This window comes from Hoplias malabaricus, chromosome 1 (assembly GCF_029633855.1).
Source record: "Hoplias malabaricus isolate fHopMal1 chromosome 1, fHopMal1.hap1, whole genome shotgun sequence".
NCBI classification, from domain to species: Eukaryota; Metazoa; Chordata; class Actinopteri; order Characiformes; family Erythrinidae; genus Hoplias; species Hoplias malabaricus.
Window position 1 is genome coordinate 75,031,833 of NC_089800.1, and position 18,804 is coordinate 75,050,636.

Consider the following 18,804-nt stretch of genomic DNA (forward strand, 5'->3'; position numbering starts at 1 on the left):
TCTAAAAAATCTCTATTTCAAAGGCTATATAGCCCTAACACTAACACCTACTTGTCTATCCCAACAAGAATTTAGACTCCCAAACCCCTGGAGGGTAGGGGAAAGGGGTGAAATTGTATTCACACATACTGTGTTACGACGGATCTTTGGTTGCTCCTAGACGTGTTCACTTCGCAGTATCAGCGCTCACAGTCACATGTATTTGGAATAATGTTGATGAAAAAAAACAAAGTATTGGCTTCTGGCTGATTAGTGTATTTTACAGTATGGTAGCAGCAATATGTACTCAACTCACATTAATGTTAGACGTAAGACTGTAAAATCAGCAAGAAAGTGTAATTTGAAAACTGTACAACAAATATGATGTGTTGTCTTATCTGTGGATTTATCAAATCTGTTTATACATCATCAGACTTCTTCTTTAAAGGGATGGTCTGATTTAAAAAAAAAAAAGTGCCCTTAATGCAGTCTGTCACAATCATGGGCTGTATGTCAATAGCAAGAATTTGAAACATGTTCTTTTCTATAGAAAAACGTTCTTGAAAAGTTCCAAGTGCAAATCATCGCTGTCCAAAGAAAAACGTTAATTATTTTTAGCTGACATTTCATGATGAATGGACCAATAGAAATGCTCCAAAGTTAAATGGAATACAATCAAGTTTTGAGCTTTCCACAGGCTTTCTGCCCTTTCCAGTGTTTTATTTGAGTTCCGGGTTTGAGGTAAAAGCGACCATTACGGTCAGGCCGAGGTCATGGTTTGTTAATCTGTGGTTGCTGAAGCCCAGCTGTTGTGGGTGGGATTTTATATCTGTTTTTAACGAGCTCTCATTAGCCAAAGGGTGAGACGGTGCTGGCTGAGGGACAGAGAGCAGCTCCGCTGGACACAGATGGATCTGGCACAGCTGGTGATGGCCTCACATTTGTACTGAGGGGAGAGCACTGCTACCTTAAATCACTCCAGGCATGGGGATTTTCCTAGATTTCTAAAATTGATGCTGCACCTACAGGAACAGGGTAATAGAACGGCAATCACCCTGAGTGTAGAGCTTCGTCTGTTTGCCTTTTATCTCTCTTTTGTATCCTTTAGAAGATAATTGTAGTAGTTATTTATACTGGGGTTATAGTGAGGTGTACAGAATTGTCTCCTGCTGCAGTGAATCCTACTATTTTAGGAAGATTTACACTGCATACTGTAACATACCTGTAAGAATGTGATGACATTCACCTACAAGACCATCCATAAAGTTAGGTACAGGCCTTGAATGATTAGTTCTGGGTGGTGCTCCATCACTTTGAAAAACACAGTTCTCTTGGTCCACTGCCCATGTGTGGAGGACTTGATCGTCCTCTAGACCAGCCTTTCTCAACTGGGGTGTATCATGCAAATACATGATGAGTGAACGGCGCTTAATGTTACCGCTGCCATTGTTGCGTTTTCCAAAGGTCACAGTTAATGTTCTAGATTAGCAGGGGCCACCTCGCAAAGCCAAGCCAATTCAAGTAAGTACCATGCAGTGAGAAAGTGTTATTAGTGTCATATCTACCTCTGCCTACACAATCTAGGACCAGAAAATGGGTTCTAGTTTTGAGAGACTAGAGGGAATTACCCTGTAATGTATATTTCAGTTTGATTTGAGATCATTTTTATTAACTTCCAATGTAAAAATATTTTATTCTAAGATGTTTTGGACAGGTCGGCACTGTGGCACAGCAGGTAGTGTCGTAGTCACACAGCTCCAGGGACCTGGAGGTTGTGGGTTCGATTCCCGTTCCGGGTGACTGTCTGTGAGGAGTTAGTGTGTTCTCCCTGTTTCTGCGTGGGTTTTCTCCGGGTGCTCCGGTTTCCTCCCACAGTCCAAAAACACACGTTGGTAGGTGGATTGGCGACTCAAAAGTGTCCGTAGGTGTGAGTGAATGTGTGAGTGTGTGTGTTGCCCTGTGAAGGATTGGCGCCCCCTCCAGGGTGTATTCCCGCCTTGTGCCCAATAATTCCAGGTAGGCTCTGGACCCACCATGACCCTGAAGTGGATAAGCGGTTACAGATGATGGATGGATGGATGTTTTAGAGAATTTCTATTGGTTCAAAAATCAACAAAAATGGAGATGTATTTTTTCTTTGGAAAGTGACGGTATTCACAAAGTTGCATAGACTCCGTAGAGTGAGAGCACGCTTGGAACATTGTAGCTTATTTTAACCATGATGTAACCTTTCTGCTATGAAGATGGTTCATTATAAACCATTTGTTGGCTCTTTGTGCATTAAGGTGCATACTTGAATATACTTTAACTGATTGTCTCACAGTTAATCCCAGGACGGCCTACATGATTTGGAAAATCGGATCACATCTTACACTTTAATGTCAGGTCTCCAGTATTGGAACAATTGAACGCACAATTGAAAACCTCTCTCACACCATAAATGTCATGTGAATCAGTTGGACCTTGCACAAAAAGCACTGAATAAATAGCTTTATTTCCCTGAATATTTTGCCCAGTACTGTATATTCAGTATGTATGAAAATCCTAACTAACATATGAGTGAGCTCACAGTACAGACTCACTCTCCGGAAAAGCCTGCTATCCAAGCTTTGAGTGGTAGTGTAACTGTTAATGAAAAAACACAGAAAACAAACACCTCCTACTGAGGTGTGGAAAATAGCTGGAGGGAATATTTACCTTCACTTGTCCCAGCCAGGAATTGTTTTAGATTTTCACAATCGTTATTCCTGACCCGCTCCATTCTTCCTCTGCATTCATAGCATCTTTTCTCCCTGGGGTCAATGTGTGTGTAACATTATGACCACCTCCTTTGTTCCTACACTCACTGTCAGTTTTCACAATTCCACTGTCCATAGGAGCACTACATTTTTGCTCTACGTTTACAGATTGGAGTCTGTAAGTAGCTCTGCATAGTTTGTCAACCTCATTTTACACTGTTTTTCAATGGTCAGGACCCCCACAGAGCAGGTATGACCAACCAAAACTGTCCAGCCAACAGTGTCCTGTGTCTATTGATGAAGGAATAGAACCAATTAACTCAAACTGTGCAGCAACAGAAGAATTACTGCCTCTGACTTTTACATCTACAAGGTGGACCGACAAGGTAAGTGTGTGTAACAGAGAATTTAGAATCATCCACCACCCAAATCATACCTGCTCAGTAGTGGTCATGACCTCAGACAAACAGGATGAAAGGGGGCTTACAAAGTATGCAGAGCAACACATGGACTACAGTCTGTAATTGTAGAACAACATAGTGCTGCAGTGGAGCTGAGACAGTGAGTGTAGGATCAAGGAGGTGGTCATAAAGTTATGGTTGATTGGTGTGTGTGTGTGTATGTACGTAAGGGCACTTCTAATTACAACATTCATAATTCATAAGGGGCTGTCACCATAGTCAATGATGTGAGTACTCAATTAAAAAATAAATAAATAAATATATATATAGACATTATTGGTTGAATGATTGTTTGGAAAATTTCCCCAAAGTTATATTTTTAATAAAGTTCGGTTTTAAAACGGATTTCTTACTTATGTATTAATTCAGTAGATATAATCGGCAGTGACAGCCCTGTTCATAAAGCCTTCTTGTCCTGTCGTCCTCCTTTATAGCAATCTGCAGTCAAGTCCAGGGTTGCTATGGTTTTCTCTGTGTTTTACAGTCACTACATTGCAGTGTGTCTCACGTTGCTTTTCTCTGGAGTTAAGCTGTGGATCCTGTGTGCTGTAATGAGTTGTGTACTGTCTTTTCTCAGATACGAGATGATAATAAAAGACAGCACCCCTGCCTGGTGGATTTCTCCAAGCTACCTGAAACGGAGAGGAATTACAACCTGCAGATGTCAACTGAGACCTTGAAGTAAGCTCATTTATGTGTGTGTGTGTGTGTGTGTGTGTGTGTGTGTGTGTGTGTGTGTGTGTGATGAATGTTGGTATTATGCTTCTGTGCGATCACACTGCAGAGTGCCCTATGTAAGTGTGATTGTGCTTCTCCAGAGTGATAAATCAAAAGCACACACAGTTAGATCAGATCTATACCCTGCAGCAGAGCGCACAAGTCACCCTAACCATTATCACTGAGTCACCAACACGGTGCATAGTTAATTTACTTATTCCTTCCCAGTGCGCACAAATACGTCATAAAAAGTGGTTCCTTTAGCCTGTGGAAGATGCAGTTATTACTGCCATTTGCAAATTATGTTAAGGTGAGTACAGAATGCCAGTCCATTCTACTGACATGTTTAAGTAAGCAGTTTTATGTTTTGAAAATGAGGTACATACATTGTGTTAAACCCAGAGGATTCTCAGGGTTTTTTGTGGCATACTGGAAGCCTGTGCTAGCATTTCTCCTGCGGTGTTGCTATCAGTGTGTGAAGAGTGGGAGAAGAGGGTTGCATTGACAAACCAACACAATGGGCAGCACTTTGAACACATTTTATAAATGATCAGAAACTTGTAAATAACTCATGAAAAAATAAAGTTACGTTAAAACCACCATTGTTTTTCTTGTGAAATTCCCAATAAGTTTGATGCTTCACATTACCCTCTTCCCATTGAAAAAAAAAAAAAAGTTGGATCCAAAATGGCCGACTTTAAAATGGCTGCCATGGTCACCACCCATCTTGGAAAGTTTCCCCCCTCTCATATACTAATGTGCCACAAACAGGAAGTTAATATCACCAACCATTCCCATTTTATTAAGGTGTATCCATATAGATGTCCCACCCTGTATAAACTCTTGTCATTTCTGTGTTGGACAAGCTCCTCCAACCTGTCTCCATACTTTTTCTTGTATTCGCCTATCAAATGGGGCAGGGTTTGGCTTCATACATGTTCTAAACCCACACTCTTCACCTGCCCATTTCAGCCTTTATGGGAGTGGGCCGTACTAGCAAAGTGCTAGTTTGTTTGTTAGGGGGAAATTCCCCCGTGGGGTCAGCATTGGTTCTCATCAGCTGTGTGTTTTCTGTTTGTAAGGACTCTGCTGGCTCTGGGCTGCCATGTGGTTCAAGTCAATGTCAACGCTGAGGAGGACCTTAAAAAAGTCAAACTCCCTAAAAAGTAAGTCTCTCACTCAGTAAGTCTTCTTTTAAAAATGGCCAGATGTGTTTTGACACCTGTTTACACACATTTTATATGACATTAAAGGTATCAGTTAGGATACCGTTCCACTTTTATGGATAGTATTTACACTACATAACGGAGGTTCACAGTGAGGATCTGATGGCATCCAGCCATGAGACCAATAGTAAGTCGAGTACTTATGGTGGATTGTTAGTTCTGGATCACACAAACCACTCCTACTCATCCCTAATGTATTAAATAATGCTTCATCATGTCAAAGAACGGCCTACAGACACTTGAACATATACAATGTTGTGTAGATGTATGCACTAATTTTTCTGTTTTCTGTTAAAGCTACATGATGTCTAATGGCTACAAACCCACCCCATTGGACCTGTCTGAAGTAAAACTGACTCCCGGTCAAGAGCTCCTGGTGGACAAGCTGGCTGAGAACGCTCACAATGTTTGGGCCAAGGATCGGATCAAACAGGGCTGGACCTACGGCATACAGCAGGTGCATTACTGAGGCTTGTGGAATTAGAAAAACTATGCCCATGTTCCCTTGTGGAATTCCAATAACTATTCCCATGTCCCCAGGCCTTTATTATTATCGTTTAGTTGTACAATGCATATTTAACCCAACTGAGAATTAACACAAGGCATTATTAATGTTAAACATTCTTCCTAATTTGGACCAGTGTCTCAGGCAGTGTGTTTTAATATGATTTAACCGATGACTGTAGTGACATGAATGACATGAAACTCTATTCACTGAGCAGTGAATATAAAAATCATCCCTGACCTGCTTCTGTGGGGACTCTGTGGGTTTTTTCACCCAAGCAACTTCAGATATCATATTTACTTATTGAATATCAGGTGTGTTCAATGTTCCAATGTCTAGTTGAATGCAGCATTAGGCTGAAAGCAGCATTCATTAAAGGGGTACCAGTTAATTTTCCTCCACAAGCCAACAAAACAACAGAATGGTAGAAAGATAAAATAATGAAGACAAACGGCCAATTAATTTCTCAATTAGCCAAATGGCAGTGACTGGCCAGTCGTAACAAATAACAGCTTCGAGTGCTATCCCCTAGAGCAAAGTAGCTGAGTGTACAATCGTTGCTTCTCTCTCTCTCTCTCTCTCTGTCTCTGTCCCTTTCTGGCTCTCTGTCTCTCGCTCTCTATCTCTGTAGGATTTAAAGAGCAAGCGCAATCCTCGTCTGGTGCCATATGCTTTGCTGGACGAACGAACCAAGAAGTCGAACCGGGACAGTCTCCGTGAAGCCATCCGCACACTAATCGGTTATGGCTACAACATTGAGCCTCCGGACCAGGAGGGGGGTGAGCACATTAGGGAGATTTAGATATATTATGTCTGTACTAAATTAAACATCTTAAAACTCCCATGATCTCTTCTATCAACGTCTAAATTTGTATTTTTAAAGTAGCGAGTGAAAAGACGTCTCCTTGCTGGTACTAGAGATACATATTATAGCTGGACATTGTCAAAGTAATATTGATTATGATTCTTTAATCATGTATTAAATTCCCTTGTTTCAACTGATTCACTGACTACAAGGTTTGCAGCTCTGGAAGCATTCTTCTCATAATATATGAAGACACTTTCCTAATATGTTTTTAAATATCTCTTTAAATGGATGTATACACTTGAAATGTCTGTAACATGCTTTGGTCAAAATATCTGAAGGATCATACAACAGAGCACTCTTCTAAAATCAAGAGTCGATTTTAATTCTTATTCCTTTAAATAAGAATGAGCGGCAGTTTACCCTACACTGTGTAGACAGCAATGAAAAGCCAGTGAGCAGAACCTCTTAAAAACTTAAAGCACGTTTATGAAGTCTCAGTGCTTGACCTTTTGAAGCAGGGCAAAATTAGAATGACTCATTTAATCTCGTATTTTCTGACTTACATTTGACATATTATAACCCTTTTTCCACAACACAATTCTCTGGGTCCTAAAGGAACACTATTAATATATTTTTACCTTAAGCTTACAGCTTTAAAATCACTGTGATGCTCCACTGACCAGTAATAAGGAGATTAGAGCCTAGCTACTTTGGGCTCAGCACTGCAGAAACTTAACTATGTAACTTTAGGAGGCTAGAAGGAAAAAGCGGAATCACTGGTATTAGTCATTTTCACCTGGTTCTTTTTGTTCTCCATTCTCATTTTGCCCATTTTTATCAGTACTCTTAATTCTCCTCTCTCTCCTTTATGTGTATGTTGCACAGTTTAACCTCATCTTTGCAGTTTCACATAAATGCAGATCCATCGATGTGATTGGAGAGACTCGGACTGAATGAGTTTGTGTCCCAGGCTCACTAGAAATTCACCTTACTCTGTGGAGTTTCACTTAGCGTAATTGGCCTCACTGTCTCTGGGTATAAGAGAACAAGACTAATTACGGCTTCCTTCCTGCTAAACCCTGGCTGATATTTGCAAAAGCCAATATCTTTGCTAATGTAATACTGCTGTGTCTATTTTATATGTGCCTTGTCTTCATCCTCTCAGCCTTGGTAGCATTGTGTGATGGACAGAGGCCTTCACTGTATGGTCCTAGTTGTGTGTACCCCTGAGTATCCAGCAATGCTTCAGAAAAGATTAGTACCAATATTTCTTTACCCCTCCCATCTCCCCTTGATGCAGTGAAAGCCTCTACTTCTCTGAGAAGGATTAATGGTGGATGTTGGAACTTTGCTGCAATGACACTTTGGTGTATGGCGCTCAGAACCTCCTGAGATCGCATTTCCAATGCACCATAGCCCAAGATTAAGAACCCATATTTCTTTATTCTTAATTTGGTTAAAGAATCTTCAGCAGAGGTTACACAAGCTGTGTTAGTGCTGAATTCACTCAATATAAGGGCCAACTATACACTTTTGGACACAGGTATCATTATTGAGAGAACAGGAAGTTGAATTTTAATTTTATTTCTTGAAAGAAGAGCAGACACTTGTTGATGGCATTGTTAATACCTCAAGCAAAAAGTGGCCTAAATCTGATTTTACATTCACAGTGTTCACACTGTCTGTAGCTGACCTCTATCTGAAATTAGTCTGAACATATCGCTGTCCTAAACTGACCTGCATGTGTAAAGAAACAGTGCTTCAGGTTCAGTTCAGGTGTTTCACTGTTCACTGTACTTGAGTAGGCAGAAGAAAGAACGATATAAAACTGATCACCTACTAAGAAAAGAGCTCTTCTGATTTTATTATTATTTCTCTCTTCAAAATGATTAATACCAATTTCCATGAGGTTTATTTTTTGTCATAAATGAGTAATATTAAACTGGATTATGAAATTCGAAACATTTTTCATTTTGCACTCATCTTTTGAAAATGATAATGCTTCCATTCCCTAAACACCGCTGATAAAACAGAAATAATTTGGCTGAGAGGACACAAATCAAACCTTATAGTTGCAGCAGTGGGAAATGGTGAGAAGCGCCCACAGATAGATGTTAAATTCACATGAAATCCAGACTGTCTGCTCAGACAGAGTTGCACTGCAGTGAATCGGATATGAACTGGATTTTGATGCTGCATCCCAAAGTGGTCCAAATATCTGAAAAACCACATTTGATATTTGTTTTTTGCTCCTCAGGCAAATGTATGAAGACATCTGTGTCACATATGAAGAAACAGATTTGGGCCACTTTTGCCTGCTTTGTGAATATGCTTTTTGTGTGTGTGTGTGTGTGTGTGTGTGTGTGTAACACTGTGCACTGCTCTGCTCAGTGTAATTAGGTGGCTTGAGTGTCTTTGCTGTTTTTCTAGGCTCTAATTAGAGAGTTGATAAAGAATTCAAAGTCAGAACACTCACTCACACACACGCACACACACACACACACACGCACACACACAGTTAATCTAAAGTTAAACAAATTCATTACTTCTCATCCATCTAGGTTTATGAAAATAGGATGTATCAGATTTTCTGGTTAGTTCAATTTTAGTCAGTAACAGTGTAGAAAACGGGACATTTTGCGCATGAATCTACATTCATTTGATGTTATAGACCCAGAGATCATCCCCAGTCACCCATCACCATTACATTCATTCGCTTCAGTGGCCTGAAAACCCCTTATATTCATAGTGGAATCGCTTCTCATTTTCTATCAGCATCATTTTCTTCAACCAAGGCTGATAATGGTAATGCCTGCAATGATTTATTTATGGGAAATCACTATGCAGCGTTTGCTAATTAGTTTGACAGCCCTTTTTATCCCTCTCTCCAATTCTCTGTCTCTCTGTCCCTCTCAGGTCACATTGTGGAGAGACTGAGCATTGATAAGATCCGTTTTTTCCGTGTGGAGAGGACTTACGCGGTGAAGACTGGGAAGTGGTATTTTGAGTTTGAGGCAGTGACTGGAGGAGATATGAGGGTGGGATGGGCTCGTCCTGGTGTGCGGCCAGACGTGGAACTGGGAACCGATGACCAGGCTTATGTCTTTGATGGGTATAAAGTGAGTTTTGGAGGCTTCGATTTTATATTGTGGGTGCTATAGTTTGACACAGTACTGGCCGATTTTTAAGACAACAATGATTCAATTAATGTTTTGGAAATTAGCTAATGAAATGAAATGCAAAACTCCTCATTTACTGCACTGCTCTAAAGTATAGTGGCACAGCAGCAGCATTGCAAATACAGTCCTTTTCCACCAAAATAATTCTGGTTCTAGAACTGGTTCTGTTAGAGATTCTTGGAACCTTGACACATTTCCACCAGTTTTAAGTGGTAACCAAGGATACATCATCAGTTAGGGCCGGAGCAGCGTTGCTTTGATCCAGTGCCTTTGATTCAGTGTGGCTGAATTCAGCACCAGCACCATAGATAAATGGATCGATTCAGGAAAATCCATGTTATTTCCAGTTTACAGTGAGTTCTGATCTCAGTGATGCATGATACACATGTGTAAATATGGCCTACTGAACTTGTGATCAGTGGAGAAAAGTAGCCAATGTGCTTTGTCTCACACTTAACCCCAAAAAACACACAAACAGAACATGTTCCTGTGTTTTTCCTTTAATTTTTTAAAATACAAGTTGTCCAGCTCCACTGTGCGATAATGTTTTATTTGAGGCTCTGTGCCCTTTCTGGAGCTTCTTTAGCCCAACATGCCTATGGATGTTGTTACAGTTCATGGAGAAGAACCTAATATTCTTTGGGAATGAATTGTTTTGGTTTGCAAACGAGTTTGTTTGTGGAAATGCATTGAACGTTTCCAAAGTATGTTTATAAATGAGAATCAAACCAGCTTCACGTTGGTGGAAAAGAGCTAGACTAAACCAATCCCTGCCCCAGTCAGCAGCTGTTGTGTTGACTTTTCTTCAGAAGGCAGTTCACTTGGAAAAGTAGCTTCAGCACAAGGTGCTGCTGTTCTGTGAGCTTTTGTACCTTACCTTGTTGCTTCTAGACATTTCCATCACTATAAGATCACTCTAAGTTAAGTATCTGCGTACACAAAATATAGCTTTTCTAATTCACTTTAAGTTCTACAACATTCTGTAGATATTTTGCAGCATGTCCTCTTGTAAGTACTTTAAAGGTTTTTAGGATATTTGTGTTAATTTCATTATATAATAAACATGTTTGTACTGTTTGTCCATTCCAGGGTCATCGTCTCCACCAGGGCAGCCGATTGTTTGGTCGTTGTTGGCATGCTTGGGATGTGGTGGGCTGCATGATCAACATGGAAGACAAGTCCATGATCTTCACCCTCAATGGGGAAATTCTCATCACAAACAAGGGCTCGGAGCTCTGCTTTGCAGACTTTGAGACTGATGAGGGTGAGGGAGAAGAATTTGTTTGGCTAAATGAATTTGTTTTGGAGCTTTAGGCTTTGAGGCTGAGCAATGTTAGGATTATAGCTGATAATTAATTATCACATACGATACACAATGCATTTCACATTGTGTCCAACTCTGGACACTGATATCTTTTAGTGACAATAAGCATCTTAATATTTTCTTTGTCTGCAGGCTTTATTCCAGTTTGCAGCCTGGGGCTTTCTCAAGTTGGCCGCATGAACCTGGGCAAGGACGCCAGCACCTTCAAATATTACACCATGTGTGGCCTTCAGGAAGGTTTTGAACCCTTTGCTGTCAACATGAACCGGGAGGTCACGATGTGGTTCAGCAAACGCCTACCAACCTTTGTCAACGTGCCCAAAGATCACAGTCATATTGCGGTAAGGAATAATTTCTATATTCATTTTATGGTCAGGCTTGAAAATGAAAGGATGAGGAATAAATGTTTGTAGGTACCTGTTCATCCAGTGCAATGAGAGTCAATGAAGTTGGGTACTGATATTAGAGGATTAATTCTAGGTCACAAGCATCATTCCAACACATCCCAAATGTATCCCATGGTGCTCCTTTATTCCTGAGAAAAAATAACCCCGTGCTAGATTTTGTCTCTGTTTACCATTGCTTGGCATTGGCCTTGGTGACCTTAGGCTCGTGTGCAGCTGTTCTAAAGCATTCCTGTCTATTGCCAGGGCTTTTATAAGAACATTAAAAAAAACTGTGCACAGTTAAATAGCTGTGTCAGAAATAGATACTGAATTATTAAGTGAGATTGGTTTCCTTTAGGGCATGTAGTGAATGTCCAAACCAGTCATACAACCCCTAGTTTTCTACTAAAATCAAATGATGGGGTGCTGTGGAAAATGTAAATCAAAACACTACTTTACCAGTCTTTTAAACTGTTTCAACTTTTTTTGGAATGTGTTGCTGGTATCAGATTGGAAATTGGTGTAAGTTTTTCAGAAAAGAGTTAAATGTGATTCAACTAGCGCTGTCAAGTGTCAATCAATCTGGAAACTCTAATGCCTTTTGTTTTTTAACTGCAAACTAATAATTTGACCAAAATCAGCCACAGCTTCATCCTATAATACTCTCATGTTATATAGCCTAGTCACGTATAAGAGGTTTTATTAGGCGATGTATACACAGCGTCAGTACTGTTGCATTCAGAATGTAGATAATATTATTTTTATGCTGAAGTATGGATTAAATCTCATAGCTAACTCTCACTCTTACTTTCTCTCTTTTTCTCACACACACACACACGTGCACACTCACTCTCTCTCTCTCTTTCATTCACAATGCACGCGCAAAAACGCAAAATCCGCACATTGTTTTTCTTGTGCCTGATTTAATCATTTTAAGTGGAATATAAACCACTATTTTATTGTTTGAGCTGTGAGCTGCGCTTCACTGTGTTTGATGTTAACTCTCTTCCTGAAAATATTGACTGAGCAAATTAAGAGATTCTAATTCAAATAGTGTGCGGCACAGTGGTACAGCAGGTACTGTGTCTGTGTGGGTTTCCTCCAGGTGCTCTGGTTTCCTATGTAGGTAGGTGGATTGGCGACTCAAATGTGCCCATAGGTGTGAATGTGTGAGTGAATGTCGCCCTATGAAGAACTGGTGCCCCCTCCTGGGTGTGTTCCTGCCTTGTGCCCAGTGATTCTGGGTAGACTCCGGACCCACAGGGACCCTGAACTGGATAAGCGATATCTGCAAATCACTCTACATATTTGTTGTTTTTTTTCTCTCTTCCAAAAAAACAAGGAAAAACTACAATTTGTCATTGTGATTACAGCAATTAAATTTTTTTATTTATTCATTGACTGACACCACTAGTTTCAACATTGGAAATATTGTTTTGTACTATTCGCCTTTAAATATAGGGTTTAAATGATTTGCACATCACTGCGTTCTGTTTGTACTTACGTTTTGCACAGTGTCCCAGCTTTTCTGCCATTGGGGTTTGTAGATTCCGCTCTTCTATCTTTTGGCCCGATGTAAACAACATGACCTGTTCCAAGGACTCTAAACCAAGGCTTAGGGTGAGAGGTTAACGCTCTGATATTTGCAGGTCACCAGAATCGACGGCACTATCGACAGCCCTCCATGTCTGAAAGTGACCCACAAGACCTTTGGGACACAGAACAGTAATGCTGACATGGTGTTCTGCCGCCTGAGCATGCCAGTGGAGTTCCACTCGACCTTCAGCAGCATCCCTACCATCAGCATGAACGGAGTACACGAAGAGGAGACACTCAAGCTCAAACACAGGTCAAATTTAGCTGCCTCGCTTCAAAGAGCATTGAAAGATTCTTTATACATACCTGGTACATGACACATAATGGTAAACCAGTTAAGACTTCATAAACATATGTGGGATTAAACACTCAGATGTTGTGGAACGCTTTTTAAATATAAGTACCTAGGCTGGACAACCACCACCTTTTTTCTACTCTCACTGTCCATTCTCTCAGCTCCACTGACCATACAGGTGCACTTTATAGTTCTACAGTTACAGACTGTAGTCCATCTGTTGCTCAAAATGTTTTTCAGTGGTCAGGAGCCACACAAGACCACCACAGAGTACGAGGATCATTCTCAGCGTTGCAGTGACACTGACGTGTTGGTGTTGTGTTAATATTTGTTGTGCTGGTACGAGTGGATGAGACACAGCAGTTGCTGCTGGAGTTTTTAAGCCCCTCAATACCACTTCTGGACTGAAAATAGTCCAACGCCTCAAACATATCCAGCTAAAACAGTCCTGTGGGCAGCATCCTCTGAGCTCTGACTAAGCATTAAAAGATGACCAACAGAAACTGCACCAATAAATGGACTACTCTCTCTGACTTTACATCTACATGGTGCACCATTTCTAATATATTTTTGTAGTGTCTGTTAAAATATTGGTTATAGGACTGATTTTTGCATGTATGTGCTATATAAGCATTTGAAAAATGCCTATGAAAAAAATGTATGTGATGTAATTATATATTCACAACACTAATTTTGTTATTTCGTCCAACAGGTACCCTGTGAAATCAATGAAACATATAGAAGATATGAGGAGAGCTGATTTTAGCAGCATAACAAATGTGAGTGATGACATAATCAGTTCATTAATGTTTTATTTTTTTTTAGTAAATGCTGTCAAAGTTAAATGCTGCAAATGTAAATGTTCTCCACAGTACTACCACTCAGTGCGAGTGTTTGCCGGTCAGGATCCCTCCTGTGTTTGGGTTGGATGGGTCACTCCGGACTACCATTACTATAGCAACCTCTTTAACCTGAGTAAGAACCGGACAGTAACGGTTACTCTGGGAGATGAGCGAGGTCGGGTTCATGAGAGGTAGGGTTCCAGCTGTCGGTTATTTTCTCCGATTTTTTTTGGAGCATATCCTGGATACACAGTCATACAAACTAACTCCTCCATTTTCTTTGCAGTGTAAAGAGGAGTAACTGCTACATGGTGTGGGGAGGAGATATCAACAGTGCTACCCATTCATCCAGCAGGAGTAATGTGGACTTGGAGATTGGTTGCTTGATTGATTTGGCTACTGGGTTGTTAACCTTTACTATCAATGGCAAAGAGCTGCCAACTTCATACCAGGTAAAGGTCTTCACTGCGATATGAGAATATGTTTTTTTCATACAGTCCCCTTCAAAATGATTAGCACCCCTGGTAATGTGTAAAAAGGATTATAGGAAATACACTGGAAAAAATGAGAAAAATTGGTAACACTTCTTCTGGCTACTGTATACATAATGTATTATGATAGATAGATAGATAGATAGATAGATAGATAGATGGATAGATGGATAGATAGATGGATAGATAAATAGATAGATGGATGGATGGATGGATGCAGACAATCAGTCTGACCAATCAGTGGTAAGAACATTCTCACATAATTTGCGGTGACATATTTAGGTGCAGATGGATTTTTTTCCCTGTGTGAATCAAACCAAAAACAGGGGAAAATGTTCCACGATTACAAACTACTTAACTGATTCACACCAGAGCAAAAAAAAACTACAGGAATGAAAATGTCCTAAGAGTCATCCGACATCAGTCCATTCACGATTCTTGTTTGCTAGGAATGCCCGACTTCTTTCAGCAAGGACACACACACACACACACACACAGAAAGACAAGGCAGATGCACAGACACTGATTTGGGGAAAAAATCAGGAAAAATGTGGTCTCTCCCTTTAGCCTTTCTCAATATTTCCCCTTTTTTTCTCACACAAACTATTGTTACCATAATTTCATTATGTTTATCTCTCACTAGTTTTCTGGGGTTATTTGTTTCCTTTCTTTTCCTATTCCTCAACATACACACACACACACACACACACACACATACACGCACACACTACTCCATCAGGGAGTACAAGTTGACTCTGTTAAGGTGACTGATGTGTGTAAATTGTCTTTGGCTGGTACAGGAGCAGTGGCTGGCAAAGCAAATATAGCAGAGCTGTGCCTCCTCAGCTTCTGAAACAAACCTTAGACATAGTCAGAGTTACATTACGAAAATAGCAGGAGGAGAGATACTCTCCCTTATAAAGTGCACTTAACTCAGTTACTGAAATTAGGTTCCATTATTTCTGTGCTACAGGAATATGTCTTTGGCTAGAAACCTCAGATGTATCATTACCAAAAACAAGTATCTTTCGGGCTCTTGTTTGTCCTCTGAGAACTGGACTCTCAGGGTTTGCTCCAGTTTCTAGTGCGCTGCCTTAATAGTCAGTGATGTCACTGCTCATTTCCCTGTCTTCACGTGACCAGGGTTTTCTCTCCTCAGATCCCATAATCACCTCTGAGTTTACATATATACTCTTTCTTTTCTTATTTTTATTTTAATGCAGTGAACAGATCTCCTCTGAGGTCCATTTTACCTCTGAACACTGACTGGGAAAACAACAGTAAAGATTTCAATATTCAAATATATTTAATCATAATACATACTTATTAGGATGTAGAGAGTATTGGAAAAATAAAGCAAAAATATTCTTCTAAAATACATTGCTTACTTCAGCATTAATTTGTCTTAGAATTTGGTCAACAAGTAGGGAGTATGCATATTAAATGTAAAATGCTGACTATGTAGCTTATTATTTTTCCAGTATGTTAAACTCAGCATTTTTAAAACAAAATTTAAGCTGTTTGCAGTAAACCAACCAAACACGAGCAATATAAATAGCACAATTGTGTATATATAACAAGTGGTGTCTCCAATTCAACACAAATACCAGTGTCACCATGAACTTGTAATATATATATTCCGATATTCAGGAAGTATTGTGCTGTTTGTTAATGTTGTCATTGGCATTGTACATGGCAGACACTTTCTGAACCTGTGTCTTTTGTTTTCATGTCTCTGTTAAATAAGAAACCGAAGTCTTCACTTTTTCATGTTGCCTGGTTGGTGTGTGGATTTCTGTTAAAGGGAAGGGAGTATTGATGTCAAAATATGTTGCATTTGTTGACCAGGTGGAGCCCAGCACAAAGCTCTTTCCGGCTGTGTTCGTACGGCCCACCAGCCAGAATCTGTTCCAGTTTGAACTGGCCAAGATCAAGGTAAGTCCTTCCACATAGCAGACAGCAGACTCAGTGAAACAAAGTGTTTTGCAGTTAATTTGACTGGGGTCATCTGTGTTTATGCTTGTTGCTATTATTTGCACTACCTTGCTAGTCCATTAATATATTACCACTGGGTTAATAATAATAAAAAAAAAAGAACTGTCAGTATCAGATTTAAGAGGTTCATCCATTTAACTCCTATATGGTCAGATCAAGAATTAGAACAAGGAAAGTCCAATGAAATATTCTCATTCTCACAAGACAGCTCAGCACTTTGAGAAATAAAGCTACCACTTGTCCAGGAATCTGTGTCACTGAAAGTGCTTGATAGTACTTGGGTCCTTAGAAGCAGCAAATGAAATCAACTTGTAGAACTAAACTTTAGAAGTGCAATAGCACTTTCTCCACTCTAAAAATCTAAAAAACAAAACACCTACCTACCCACCCCCAACACACACACACACTCAAACACTCACACACACACAACTGCTCCACAGATGCTAAGGTGGCTGTCCTTTCTGTGTTTGTGTTACTGCCCCTAATCACATGTGTGTGTTTGGAGGGTGGTGTATGTATGTGTTAAGAGTCAAAACGTTTTTGAAAATTCATGCTTAAACTGTTTGTTATTATTATCTGCCCTCCACAGAATGCTATGCCTCTATCATCAGCGATCTTTAAGAGCGAGCACAAGAACCCAGTCCCTCAGTGTCCCCCTCGACTGGACGTCCAGACCATTAAGTCCGTGCTGTGGAGCCGGATGCCCAACACCTTCCTGAAAGTGGAGACAGCACGCGTCAGTGAGAGACATGGCTGGCAGGTGCAGTGCCTAGAGCCACTGCAGATGCTGGCTGTGCATATACCAGAGGAGAACCGGTGAGTACACACGTGGAAATGTATACAGTTGTGTTAAAATGTTACAATACCCCTGGATGTTTATTTACGCGATGGACATGCAGACAGACTGTAGCAAACGTACAAACAAAACACAGTTTCCTATTTGTACAGAAAGGTACAATATACAGGGGAAACAGGTCACAGTAGGGAAAGAAATACAGATTTACAGAGTGTAAATAAACACAATACTTAATCTAGGCATAAATATGTGTAGACTACAAATGCTACACAAAACCTAGCTCTAATAATACCCCAATCAACCAAAACATTATGACCACCTCTTGTTTCTACACTCGTGGTCCATTCTCACAGCGCCACTGTTCATACAGGAGCAGTCTAGTTCTGCAATTACAGAGGGTCGTCAGGCTGTTGTTCTGCATACTTTCTTGTCACCTTTCACCCTGTTCTTCAGTAGTCAGGACCACCAGTGAGCAGGTATGATCATCTGACCTGTGAATCATTCTCAGTGCTGCAGTGACACTGACGTGGTGGTGGTGGTGTGTTAGTGTGTGTTGCGCTGGTACAAGTGGATCAGACACAACAGTGCTGCTGGAGTTTTTAAACACTGTGTCCACTCACTGTCCACTTTGCTAGACACTCCGACCTTGTTGGTACACCTTGTAGATGTAAAGACAGAGCGAGTAGCTCATCTGTTGCTGCAAAGTTTTTGTTGATCATCCTCTAGTCCTTCATCAGTGGACACTGGACGCTGTCGGCTGGATGTTTTTTTTTTATTTTCAGTCCAGCAGTGACATTGAGGAATTTAAAAACTCAAGCAGCAACTGCTATGTCGAATCCTCTCCTAACACACCACTGAAGAACATGGAAAAAAGGTGACAAACGTATGCAGAGCAACCAAAGAGACCAAATAGTGCAATGGTACATGTTCAAAGGCATGCAGAAACAGAAGGCGGTGCCCCCTCCAGAGTCTGTTCCCGCCTTGTGCCTAGTGATTCCGGGTAGGCTCTGGACCCACTGCAACCCTGAACTTCATAAGCGGTGACAGACAATGCATGCCTAAGTGTTTAGACATGCATCCAAGTGCCAAGGTGTAAAAACAGTAAAAACATATTGCAAAGGAGTTTGAGTCCTCCTCCGTCTTCCAGCCCCACTGGGTAGAGATGAAGAGTTCACATCATCAAAACACGTCATTTGTCATACAGCTCTACCAGTTCACAGACAGTTTGTAGGAGTTCACTAAGAATCAACTTTACATAGACATGTGCCCTAGATTGCTAAAATATACAGAATTGCCAAAGTATTATGAACATATTCTGACACACAGAGGCATCGTGGACTAGATGCTAGAGTTGTTTTAGTGTCACATCAAGGACCTACAGCAGGGCTTGGTATGCCACCTAGGCAAGTGGTATACAGTGTTTTGGCTTATAATTGTGACATGCAGGTGGTCAGTTTGTTTTAATT

General features: G+C 40.5%; 1 protein-coding gene across 1 annotated transcript in view; it reads left to right on the top strand.

Annotated features, from left to right (window-relative positions):
• The window catches only part of LOC136698520 (ryanodine receptor 3-like), a 218,378-nt gene that overhangs the window by 95,913 nt on the left and 103,661 nt on the right, over positions 1-18,804 (top strand). Inside the window, exons 23-35 of the mRNA XM_066673430.1 lie at positions 3,756-3,859; positions 4,978-5,061; positions 5,419-5,578; positions 6,258-6,405; positions 9,351-9,553; positions 10,703-10,877; positions 11,070-11,278; positions 12,973-13,172; positions 13,927-13,993; positions 14,087-14,247; positions 14,343-14,508; positions 16,396-16,482; positions 17,132-17,358. Of these exons, the coding sequence (XP_066529527.1) occupies positions 3,756-3,859; positions 4,978-5,061; positions 5,419-5,578; positions 6,258-6,405; positions 9,351-9,553; positions 10,703-10,877; positions 11,070-11,278; positions 12,973-13,172; positions 13,927-13,993; positions 14,087-14,247; positions 14,343-14,508; positions 16,396-16,482; positions 17,132-17,358 (1,991 nt within the window). The remainder of the gene's footprint in view (positions 1-3,755; positions 3,860-4,977; positions 5,062-5,418; positions 5,579-6,257; positions 6,406-9,350; positions 9,554-10,702; positions 10,878-11,069; positions 11,279-12,972; positions 13,173-13,926; positions 13,994-14,086; positions 14,248-14,342; positions 14,509-16,395; positions 16,483-17,131; positions 17,359-18,804) is intronic.